Consider the following 13,064-nt stretch of genomic DNA (forward strand, 5'->3'; position numbering starts at 1 on the left):
TAGGGTTTGTGTTTCTGTTGGATGATTGTAGGGGGCATTAAAGAACCAGGGGCCTGTTCTGGGTTGGATGCTGTCAAGAAGCAGGGGCAACGGGTGATTGAGTACTTCAGTGATTGTCACCTAGAAGGAGAGTTAAAATGGGGCTTGAGTTGTTATTGGTGAAACAGCAGCAATTGCTCAGAAAGGAGGAATGCTTGTCAGAGTGGGGGGGGGGGGTTGGTAATTTGGGGGCTCACAAGAGTGGCCTTTTCAATGTCTTGTTCTGAGTATTGTTCATGTCCAGCTGGGAACATGGCTGACTGTTTGTCAGTAGGGCCGTTTTCTACTTTCTCACTCCCATCCAGCTTTAAAATAAACATAGCACCCGATGAAAAACTAACACTCAGATACAATTTCAACTTAGAAAATGCTCTTTTTACCTGGGGAAATCCTTTGTCACCCATCACTGTTCCTCATTAGTTCTGGTTTAGAAAGTTGTTTGTTTATTCCAGAATGATGGCGTGATGGAAAGTTAAGAGGCAATTCAATTCAGCGTCAGTATTATGTTTAGGGAACTACTGTGTGATTGGGGTTCATAACCAGGGAAGGACACCGTATCAGAGTCTATTGCTGCTGTAACAAATTACCACAAGCTAAGTGCCTAAAAACAACACAAATTTATTCTCTTACAGTCGTGGAGGTCAGAAGTCTGAAGTGGGTCTCACTGGGTTCAAATCAAAGTCCTGGCAGGGCTGTTGTCCTTTGCGGAGGCTCTAGGGGAGAATCTGCTTCCTGGCCTTTTCCAGCTTCTAGAGGCTGCCTGCATTCCTTGGCTCATGGCCCCTCCTCCATCTTCAAAGCCAGCTATTCAATCATTCTGACTTCTGCTGTCATGACACCTCTGACTCTGCTTTCTTCTTCCATCTTTTAAGGACCCTTATGATTACATCAGGCACAGCTGGTTAATTTAGGATAATCTTTTGTTACAATCCTTAATCACATCTGCAATGTTTTGACATAATATATTTATATGTTTCAGGGATTAGGACATTTGCGGGGTGGACATTATTCTGCCTACTAGAGACACCTAGCCTGGTATTTTTTTGGTGGGGAGGGGCAGGGAGGAATTCTGACTTAATAGAGAAAGAAGCATCTAAGCTGACAGCAGGAGGGGCCAGGAACCAAGAAGGGAAGTGTCTTTAAGCAGAGGGGAGGTCTGGAGGTGGAGAGAAAGCAGGGGGCATTGGTGGGTCCATCAGTCATCTATCGCTGGGTCGTGATGCAGTAACAACCAAACTCCCAAATCTCAGGGGCTCACAAAAGCCAAGTTTTACTTTTTGCTCAAGCTACATGTCCATTGTTGATGTGCGCCATGTTTTGGCTCTGCTCTATGTCCTCTTCGTTCCAGGAGCAGCCCCTGTCTAGAACATGTTGGGTTCATGGTGGAGGAACAAGTTAGGGGGCAAAACCGTAAGATGATGCTTAAAACTTCTGCTTGGGAATGGCTCAGGCCCCTTCCACTCACATTTCATCAGCCAAAGCAAGTCAGGTCATATGGCCAAGGCTGACATCAGCGGGACAGGAAGTAAAATCTTCCCATAAGAACAGGCAGTGAATAGTTGGAACAGCAATAGACTAGCACAGTACAAGAGGCTGGAGTGTAGTAGATGTGGGGGTGGCTTGAAGCTCATGAGTGAGGGCAGATCACGCATGACTTTAAAAACCAGTTTCCTTAGAATGTAGGCTCCACAGAGATAAACCCACGCACCTATGGTCAACTAATCTATGACAAAGGAGGCAAGGATATACAATGGAGAAAAGACAGTCTCTTCAATAAGTGGTGCTGAGAAAACCGGACAGCTACACATAAAAGAATGAAATTAGAACACTCCCTAACACCATACACAAAAATAAACTCAAAATGGATTAAAGCCCTAAATGTAAGACTGGACACCATAAAACTCTTAGAGGAGGGGCTTCCCTGGTGGCGCAGTGGTTCAGAATCTGCCTGCCAATGCAGGGGACATGGGTTCGAGCCCTGGCCCGGGAAGATCCCACATGCCGCGTAGCAACTAAGCCCGTGCACCACAACTACTGAGCCTGCGCTCTAGAGCTCACGTGCCACAACTACTGAAGCCCGCGCACCTAGAGCCCGTGCTCTGCAACAAGAGAAGCCGCTGCAATGAGAAGCCAGAGCACTGCAACGGAGCAGCCCAAGCTCGCTGCAACCAGAGGAAGCCCACACACAACAACAAAGACCCAACGCAGCCAAAAATAAAAATAAAAAATAAATTTATAAAAGAAAAAAAAAACAACTCTTAGAGGAAGACATAGGAAGAACACTGTTTGACATAAATCACAGCAAGATCTTTTTGTCTCACCTCCTAGAGTAATGGAAATAAAAACAAAAATAAACAAATGGGACCTAAGGAAACTTAAAAGCTTTTGCACAGCAAAGGAAACTATAAACAAGATGAAAAGACAACCCTCAGAATGGGAGAAAATATTTGCAAACGAGTCAACGGACAAAGGATTAATCTCCAAAATATATAAACAGCTCATGCAGCTCAAAATTAAAAAAAACAAACAACCTAATCAAAAAATGGGCAGAAGACCTAAATAGACATTTCTCCAAAGAAGACATACAGATGGCCAAGAAGCACATGAAAAGCTGTTCAACATCACTAATTATTAGAGAAATGCAAATCAAAACTACAGTGAAGTATCACCTTACGCCGGTCAGAATGGGCATCATCAGAAAATCTACAAACAACAAATGCTGGAGAGGGTGTGGAGAACAGGGAACCCTCTTGCACTTTTGGTGGGAATGTAAATTGATACAGCCACTATGGAAAACAGTATGGAGTTTCCTTGAAAAACTAAAAATAGAACTACCATATAACCCAGCAATCCCACTACTGAGCATATACCCAGAGAAAGCCATAATTCAAAAAGACACATGCACCCCAGTGTTCACTGCAGCACTATTCACAATAGCCAGGTCATGGAAGCAACCTAAATACCCATTGACAAATGAATGGATAAAGATTATGTGGTACATGTATACAATGGAATATCAGTCAGCCATAAAAAGGAATGAAATTGGGTCATTTGTAGAGATGTGGATGGACCTAGAGACTGTCATACAGAGGGAAGTAAGTTAGAAAGAGAAAAACAAATATTGTATATTGACACATATATGTGGAATCTAGAAAAATGGTACAGATGAACCGGTTTGCAAGGCAGAAATGGAGACACAGATGTAGATATGGACACCAAGCGGGGAAAGCGGCAGGGAGGGTGGTAGTGGTGCTGGTGGGATGAATTGGGAGATTGGGTTTGGCATGTATACACTAATATGTATAAAATGGATAACTAATAAGAACCTGCTGTATAAAAAAATAAAATTAAAAAAGAAAAAAACGAATGTAGGCTCCACCAGGGCAGGATCTAGGTTGCTTGATCTTTCTAGCCCAGTATTTCTCAACCTTTTTTTTTTTTCATTATTACTCCCTACCCCAATAAAATCTTAATGTCACAGATGTACTGTTATGTACTGCATGTATATTTGGGCTTTATAAATATAAACAGTAAGATACTTTTCCCCATCTAAAAATCAATTTTCACCCCCTTGAAGGTGATATCAGCCCACGTTGAGAATGCATGTTCTAGCCCCAGTTACATTTGTTTTAATTAATTCTTGAGTTCAGTTGACTTAAGCCACATTTGTGAGTGAAAGCAAATTGTTAATAGTTGATAAGTTTACATGCATAAACCTTATTATATACTTTGTGTAAACTCAGTTTAACTAGCACCACAAGAAGCTAATCGGCTAAAGAGGAGAGGTCCAGTGGAGTAGAGAGGAAACTTAATTTGACATTAGAAAAGAACCTGATTGTACCTACATGTTGCTTTGCAGAACTTTCAAAAAGTGAATCTAAATATCGTATTGCTTTCAGAAGGCTTCTCCACTGTGAGGCAGCCTTGCCTGTCTTTTGGGAGTCATTAAGCAAGACTGAACTCTCCCTGATGATTAAAGGTCTTCACTATGAACATCTAGGACCAGCGAAATCCTCAGGTCACCTTTTGCTTTTATATTTTAAATTATTATGGCTTTTCCCTCTTTGGGAAAACCCTGACAAGCTGCCCAATCAAAGTCCTCGTTACTAGCAATGTGCCTGGCCAGTTACAGTTCTTTGCTCTGGCTTTGGAAACCAGAGGTGCTGTGTGGACGGGACAGATGCTGAGTGAAGGTCCGAGGAGCTCTCGAGGAGTCATGCGTGAATTTAGTGTTTTGCCTGATTCAGTCAATGAAGTTCAGTGAACAACAACTGAAGGCTGCTTATGTGTCAGGCAGTGTTCTAGGCGTTAAGGATATAATAGTGGATTAAAAAGGTAGTATCTTTGTCCTCACGGGATCAGAAATGTCATTTTGAGTTTATGAGCTCTGATAGCACAAGAGCGGTGGTGCCGGACAGTGAGCCGTGCTTAGGCTGGTTGATCAAAGGATGAGAGATATTGCCTTCAGATATGAAGGGCTCTGCTCTTGGATTTCATTTTTCTCTTTGTCCTTGACTTGAACAAAGATGAGGCATTAACTATGAATGCGGAGACCAAGAAGTTATGGGGGAAAGTATCAATTCACTGACCTGGTATTCTTTGCAACTACACAGGAAAATCACCTCCTTGGGTTCAGCCTGTCCTCACCTCAGCAAATTTAGCACCTTTCAGGGACTTTGCATTTTAACCCACTGCCACTCCACTTTGCATGGCCTGTCACCTTATTCAGGCTCTGCACCAGTGTCACCTCTGCAGGGAGGACTTCCCTCTCTCCTCCCCCACGTCTCTCTACGCTTTGCCTCGTTTTATTTTTATTCCCAGCATTTAACTCTTAGTGACACATTATGCGTATGTTTGCAGCCTGCCTTCCCCATTCAAAGGTAAGCTCCACGAGGGCAGGGACTTTTGTTCGCCACTCTATTCCCAGTTCCTAGAAGGGGCCAGCACAAGGGTATGTAATTTGAACTATCTTATAGTCCTGTGATGGCTTAAGATTATATTACCACCACTTTTTTTCTTCGAGACATTTGTAAATGAGGTTTCTGTGTGTAACACACTTGATGACTCAACTGTTCATACAAAAAAAAAGTTTTCTTTACTTGGAGGTGTTTGTGTTGGAATCTGTGTCTGAAGAGCAGACCACATGTTAGAACTGTAGAAGTTCAGAAACATTCAATCCACAGCCTTCTCACTCAGGAAAGAGTTCCTAAGAATACTAGCCTCAACATGTTCAGAATAACCACAAGACATTTTTCTGTCATTTCTTTCTTCTGACCAATCACAGCCTGAAGGGCTTTAGGCTATTAGTCGCTTTGGCTTTGCCAGTTTTGTCCTCCTACTTCCATCTAGACCAAGATGCCCATACTGGCCTTTTCCAATACAGCTGACCTCCTAAAGTAGGGAGCTGGAGCCCAGCGAGGCATATTTGAGTAGGTTGGTTTTTTTCCCCTCCAGGGTGAGTATATAAGTCTTCCTAAATGAAGGCTAGAATGCCCAGCCCCAGACATTATTCCCTTAACGACAAAACTAACCAGGGTGGACACAGTTCCACGTTTTAACAACTCATGCTTTTCCTTTGAAGTTTCTGTTCTGCAGCAATAGAAATGGTAGGTTTTAGAAAGCACAAAGTCTAGAGAAAGGGAAATCTTAAGATAATAAAATAATCTTATTTTCCAACTGACAACTATAAATACAAAGCAGTACGTTGAGAAGAAAAAAATTCAGCTTTCACACAATCCTTTTAAGTAAGTCAAGAAGGTTTCATGTTATCTGAGGATAAGTGAATGGGAGACTTTTAAAAATCCCCTAGTGTGTTAGTGGTCCAGAATACAGAAACTGAAAGTCAATTAAAGATTTAAGTAACTTCAGAAAAATAATCTCAGAAACACTTTGTCAAACTATTTCCAAAGCCAAGAATGCATAAAAACTGAACAAAAGATTTAGAGCCATCCCAACAAAAACCAGGAGGACATGCAGAGACGGGAAGTCTGGCAACACACGATGATGAAGCAGGTGCCATTTTCCATTTTAAGTATGTAGCCTGGTTTTAATCATTTTCCAGAAATGGTTCCAAATTAGAAGAGAAAAAAAAAAACCTTTAAAAGATATTAATAAGTCTAAACTCTTCACTCTGTTTGAGATAAGACGTGACTTCACAGCTCAGACTCTAATAGGCTATCACACCTGAAGAAGAACTATGACATCTAGGGACATCCCTGGTGGTGCAGTGGTTAAGAATCCGCCTGCCAATGCAGGGGACACGGGTTTGAGCCCTGGTCCGGGAAGATCCCACATGCCGCGGAGCAACTAGGCCCATGCCGCAATTACTGAGCCTGTGCTCTAGAGCCCGTAAGCCACAACTACTGAAGCCCGTGCACCACAACTACTGAAGCCCGCACTCCTAGAGCCCGTGCTCCACAACAAGAGAAGCCACCGCAATGAGAAGCTCCTGCACCACAACGAGTAGCCCCCGCTGCTGCAACTAGAGAAAGCCTGTGTGCAGCAACAGACCCAACGCAGCCAAAAATAATTAAAAAAAAAAAAAACTATGACATGTAGATTTAATAACATGTCTCTACCCTACCCTCCAAAATCTCATATCCACTTTTAGATGGTATAGAACTCTCTACCCTTTTCATTCATGTTAAATTGGAAAAAAGCCCAAACACACCTAAGATGACCTTTAAAACTTCATTCTCCGATGAAAAATAAGAAACATATACATCTAGCATACCAAAACTTTTGAAGAATTTATAGGACAATTAAAGTCACAGTATAAATATCATTAAGAATAGAAGCTGGTCAGGTTTCCTGTTAGGCACCAGCAGGCTACTGCAAAGGCATTCCTGACAGGAAGGACTATACCCTTTGCTCAGCCCAGGATCTACATATGCCAATTATATATGAAGAGAGACTGCCAGTGCCCGGCATGGACAAAATGAGAATTCAGACATGTAGATGACAAGGAAAGCCAAAACAGACATTATGCTGGACTTAAGGCAGAGAAAATGTCCCTTTTCAAAGAATAACTCTATATAGTCTCTGCCTTGGAGTATTTTAAAAACACAAAGGGTGTCAAACCAAATTTGATTCCTAAATGCTACCAGAGGGGCTATGGATGTCCTGAGCCCACCCAAGGTATAGGCTAGAGAAAAGGAAAAGAGGTGAAGGAAGACAATGGATGAACGAGTAAGAATTAAAGGAAGACAGCATGTGGGGTGGGAGGGGGAGGAAAAGAAGCGCACACACCACTAATGCAATTACAAGTGGCATCAGCTCTGATTTCTGGCTCTGCTCGTGAACGCTGATCTGGAAAGGTCTTGTTTAAATGGGAGTGAAAAATTATTATTTTTAAAAGAAAAATGCACAGTAAATTTTACTTACGTATTTATAGAAAGATTTATACCAATCAAGCATTTAACAATGTAAAAAGTAAATCTACATTTGCAAAGTTAAATATATGAAAATACAAAGCAGACTGAATTATCAAAAAGAAAACATTTTATTTATATCACTAAATACAATTAGTTTCCCTGATTATAACCCATAATGAGTGTCACCTAAAATACAGGATGGTCTGTACAGAGGCAGACACCCCCAGCATCTCCGCGTGTATGCATATATACACTGAGCCCCTGACCTCGAAAAGGCAAAAGCTGAGCTCGTTAGATTATTTTTGTTTGTAGAAACTCTTACCATTTGAAGGAAATCAGAAGAAGATTTTGGTAGCAGAGTACTTGTATAATAACTTAAAAAGTTAAAAGCCTGTAGTGATAAAATAATCTTGTGTACCCTTCTCGGGAATTTCAGGCAAGTGACCCTTCTGCAGACCCCAAAACTGGAGAGAGATGACCAATCACCAAAACAACCTGGCTCAGTTCATTTGCCATGTGGTTGGTCATGGTGCATTTCTGGTGTGTAAGTCAACAGAACAATCATGACCCAGAGGTGAAGCAAAGCCTGAAGAAAGAAAAAACAATTTATGGATTAGCCAATAAATCAATCCTCCCTAAAGGCCCACTGTGCAGCGCACTGAGGGCAGGAGCTATGTCTCGTTTGTCTCTGTATTCCTGTGGCTAGTGTGTCTGCAACAGTGCAGGCGCGCAGTACGTGTTTACTGGATAAACAAGGAAGAAACAACTGTACAGTCAAATGAGCTAAAAAGTGCAATGGAAGGTAATAAAGAGCTACAATACCTACAGCATTCCCAGTTGAGAGCGGCAAAGTCTTGAACGCATTCACAACGTGCACACGTACACATAACTAACCCATCAGGGGATTACAGTGCAGCGTAGATGGCCTGATTAAAACTGCTAGGTGTACATGAAGTTGGCTGGAAAGGCTTTTTAGAACAGAGTTGTGGTTGGTGTTTTGAAAGAGGGTTTAGCCATGATTTGGTGAAGAGGAGATGGGAAGACGTTCTTGACAGGAATAATGTGTCAGGTTTCAGAGGTCGATTTAGGGTCCAGAACAGGACCTGCAGTGATACATTTCCACTAACTCCCTCATGGTGGTGCTGACATGATGAGGTTCCATCACGAAGTGCCTTGCACACAAGAAGTGCAACATCTCATCTCATGCTGGCAGAGGGTGCCTGTGTTCCTCATCATCTCCCCACCCAGATGTGGGCATGTTCTGAATCCTTTCTGACGCCATTCAATTTTTTTTCTTTCACTCTCCCCATTCCCCTCATCTTAAAACCTTTTTGTTTCAAGGAGTAACTCTTCCCTCTAGTGGCTCACAAGGAAATTTCTAAGTATGCTTTTATTTCTTCTCAAGAAAACTGCCCGTCTTAATTCAGTTCAACTACTTTTAGACATCCCCACTCAGAACAGTCAGTGGGCTTTTTAGGCTCACAGAAGATATGACACGGCATCCCAAACTATGGTAACCATTTTATTAGAGCTAAGAAATCTAAGAAAGAAAATACATCACCTTTGAGATCCCTTTAGGAAATAAAGCAAAACACATGGAAATAATTAAACTTTACTTCAAGATAAAAATGAAATCAATTGTTTTGTATTGTATCACTGGAGGGGCTTAGAAATAAAGGTAATCATTAAACTGCACTACGGTTAGTTTTACTGTCGGAAAAGGCTTCAAGCAATTTATTTTTTAGACATAATGAATTATCAACATTACTTGTACACTTTAAGAAAAAAAACCTTAATTACCAAAAATGAGTTCTATTCTCTTTCAAAATTGATTGCTAAAAGTTTAGTCAAAAAGATCAGCAGCTGAAAAAAACTAGTTAAAAATCAAATGCAGCACTGTTTTTGCAAACAAGTTTACTTACCATATATATAATTACAAAAACTCGTGCTATGGGGTATCTTCGGAGAAAAATTCCCAGACGGATGCTGTGCAAGTGGTAGGGGTGGAGAGAGAGGAGAGAGTTACACTCAAAACATGTTCCTGTGGTAATATCTCTTCATGTTTTTTAAGACTTTACTCATTTAAACTATTTATGTGGCTACCACAAAAGACAGATTATTTCTGTTTTATAGAAGATTGTTAAATGATTACTTGAAATAACCATATAAAATATCACAGCAGTGAACAAATACTTTTATCATTATTTGGGGATTGACTGTTAAGCTTTTAGCACAAGCTATTCCTCTTAATTCTTCAGCTACAACTGTAGAAGGCACACTTGGTCCCTCTAGCAATCATTTTTCTTTTAGGAACCAAAGGCAAGTGTGAACACATGCATAGGAAAAAAGAGTCTAGTTGGAATGAACCTGTAAATAGCTAATCTGGGAGCTTTAGCATGGACACATACTTCTAAAAGGCTCCCAACTACAGAAACTCAAGTAAACACTTTAAGAGTGGGAAGCATTACGACGTCCAGACCTATTACTATGCCTTTCTGCAACACTTTTTCCCTATAACGGATACATGCACAGATACACCTTTCTTCTACGCCCTTCTGCTTCTTTCACTACCCTTGCATATATGCCTTCACTGCCTTGCATATATGTTCTCTAAAAACTAATATGTATGTTGAATACATTAATAGTTGAAATAGATATGCTCAATAGTGTGGAGACAGTGACTATGGCATCCAAGGCTCATGGCTTCAGGAATCCAAATTAGTAAATCATCCTCATTTTTAACACCACAGCTCTATTCTGACACAAAAAGGTAAGAAGAGACTGTTCTGTTAGGCAACGATTCATTTCAACTATGTTTAATTATAAAAACTAAAAGGCAAGAGAGTTTAGTAGGTTATTTAGATATGAACTTTATCAAGGCTATACACATATACCGGGAGAACATTTTCTTTGTAAGGTGGATGACTACTAGTATAAAAAGTTTTATTTATAAATATATGTAACATATAAATTTTTATTTATATAGTATATATAAAATATATATGAAAATAAGTACTATTCATTTATATATAGTGGCATCTTTTATTCTAATCATATGATGAAGTAAGGAGATAAAACATTCAAATGGATGCATTTACATGATACAGGCTTTCTCAATGAAATTTAATGAGTTTTCAAACAGAGTTTATTACAGAAAGAAGAGAAATGATCAGAGTTAAACACCTTCAACAAAACACAGGCACTGGCAGACCTCTTAAAGCAATTTCATGACACTCAAATATCAGCTTGGGGGACTTCCCTGGCGGTCCAGTGGTTAAGACTCCGGGCTCCCAAGGCAGGGGGCCCGGGTTTAATCCCTGGTCAGGGAACTAGATCCTGCATGCCACAACTAAAAAAGATCCCACGTGCCGCAACTAAACATCCCGTATGCTGCAACGAAGATCCCGTGTACCGCAACTAAGACCTGGTGCAGCCAAATAAATAAGTATTTAAAAAAAAAAATCAGCTTGGGAATTCCCTGGTGGCCCAGTGGTGAGGACTCCGCGCTTCTACTGCAGGGGGCCCGGTTCAATCCCTGGTGATGAAACTAGTCCCGCAAGCCGCATGGCACAGTCAATCAATCAATATCAGCTCTGCTGGACAGGACTCACCATGACTGAAATCACTGGAGAATGTTACAAAAATAGGGTCCGTCACTCACTGGTGCCGGCACTGCTTACCTAAACTGGTCAATTGAACTAGCGGCTTTGCGGACTTTTCCATACATTCCTGCCAGATTAGTTTCTGTGTCAGTAAAAAGAACAGGAACGTTTCGCATACGTGTGCCTGTTTAAACAAGAAAATAAGTAATTAACGTACAGACACCAGAGTCAACTTTCTAACAAAATTATAGTTGAATATACCTTATGTTACATATGGAAGAAATTCTCAAGGTCAACTTTTAAGCAATAACCAAAGGTGAAAACATTAAAAAAAAGACAGTTTAAATATGTAAACTTCCATACCCGCAAAAATCAAAATTCAAAAACTAAGAAAATTATTTTCCTATGAAATTAGCACAAATCAGAGTTTACCGAGTATTGGTGAGAGGCAGCATTAATGGGCACTTTCTTCCTGGGCCCGCAGGAGTGAGGCCACACACCCTTTCTACAAAGCTGGTAACTCCCAAATTCGCATCTCCAGCCCAGCCCACCTCCAACTCCAGGCTCGTCCATCACCCTTTCATTTCCATCTGGATGTCTAGTAGACATCTCAACTTAGCACACCGCACACTGTTATCCTGATTGCCTGCCCTTGCTGCCAACCTTCTCTTCCTGCAGTTTTCCCCATCTCAATACACAACTCCACTTTTCCAAAAACCTTTAACTCCTTTCTCTCAAACTCCACATCTGATCTGCCCGCAAATTCCATCTGCTTTCCTTTAAAATAAATCCTGAATCCACCCCCTCCATCCCCACTCTGGTCTGAGTCACCAGCATGTCTTACATGGGTTAATACCATGCCCCTCCCTGGTCTCCCTGCCTCAGTGCTTAGCTCTCTGCAGTCTACTCTTGACACAGCAGCCAGAGACATCTTGTTAAAATATACAGGTCAGCTCAGTTACCCCTCTCAGGACCCTTCTATGGCTTCCGACTTCATTCAGAGTAAAAGTCCTTATACAGACCTAAACAGCCTCCTCCAAGTTCTGGCCCCTCATTCAGTCTACTCCAGCTGCACTGGTCTCCTGCAATATGCCAGCTATACTCCTGCCTCAGGGCCTTTGCACTTCTCTCTGCTTGGAACACTTTTTCTGTAGATCTCGTCATAGTCTACTACCTGACTTCCTTTGGGACTTTAATATAATGCCACCTTTTCAACAAGGTCTTCCTTGACTTCCCTGTTTAAATTATTATCGCCCCCTCACACGTGGCACCCTGCACATCTTTCTCTGCTCCATTTCCCTCTGTAGCACATATCTCCAGCTCATACTACTTGTTTACTGCCTGTCTCCTCCCCTGTATTCCCCCACGACACCAGAATGTGAGATCTATGGGGCAGAGTCTGGCCTCTTGTTGGCCACTGTATCTCTGCAACAGCACCTGATACTGAGTGGGCACTTAATAATTGTTTGCTGATTTCGGGAACAAGAATCAAAAGCCTTTAAATGTGTGTACTTATTGACCCAACAATTCCATTTCTGATCATTTATCAATCTCCAACAATAAGGAACTGATTAAACAAACTGCAGTATTTTCATGTGATAAATTTCTATAAAGCAATATATACATATTGTATTAAATATATTATTAAAATATAGTAATATGACAAAAATGAAAAATCAATAAAACAAGTACTGCAAACATATATAGGAAAAAAGTCTGGACAAAGATGCTCCAAGATGTTGCCTGAGGGCAACAGATTATCAAGTGACTTTAATTTCCTTTTTTTGCATTTCTTTTTATACTGAGACTGTGTTATTAAAAAATATATATAAAATAACATGTTATTTGAAAAAAGTTCTAAAAATTTAAAGCCAAAGAACTAAGATTTGTTGAATGACTACTTTGTAGTCAAAGTAGTTATGAAGTTCTAAGACTAAAAATCTGATCTGTTGAAACTTATGCTAAAATCTTCAATATTCTTCTTGATCATGTATTTTGAGAATCTATACATTTCTCCATTAAAATTATAGAGCACGGATATCCTCATGTG

The 13,064-nt window shown here is 40.7% G+C and overlaps 1 protein-coding gene across 2 annotated transcripts in view; it reads right to left on the reverse strand.

Moving 5' to 3' along the window:
* Positions 1-637: 637 nt before the first annotated feature.
* The window catches only part of GOLGA5 (golgin A5), a 40,989-nt gene continuing 28,562 nt past the window's right edge, over positions 638-13,064 (reverse strand). The window contains exons 11-14 of one of the 2 annotated variants that reach the window (XR_010940993.1): positions 11,093-11,198; positions 9,335-9,398; positions 7,735-7,998; positions 638-915 (exon numbers count right to left, since the gene is read on the reverse strand). Coding sequence is in view for 1 of the 2 variants with exons in the window: in XM_067727247.1 (XP_067583348.1) it covers positions 7,918-7,998; positions 9,335-9,398; positions 11,093-11,198 (251 nt within the window). In the remaining variant the exon portion in view is untranslated. Of the gene's footprint in view, positions 916-7,521; positions 7,999-9,334; positions 9,399-11,092; positions 11,199-13,064 lie in introns of those variants that run through there. The other variant, XM_067727247.1, reaches the window with a different exon arrangement.

This window comes from Pseudorca crassidens, chromosome 1 (assembly GCF_039906515.1).
Source record: "Pseudorca crassidens isolate mPseCra1 chromosome 1, mPseCra1.hap1, whole genome shotgun sequence".
Lineage (NCBI taxonomy): Eukaryota > Metazoa > Chordata > Mammalia > Artiodactyla > Delphinidae > Pseudorca > Pseudorca crassidens.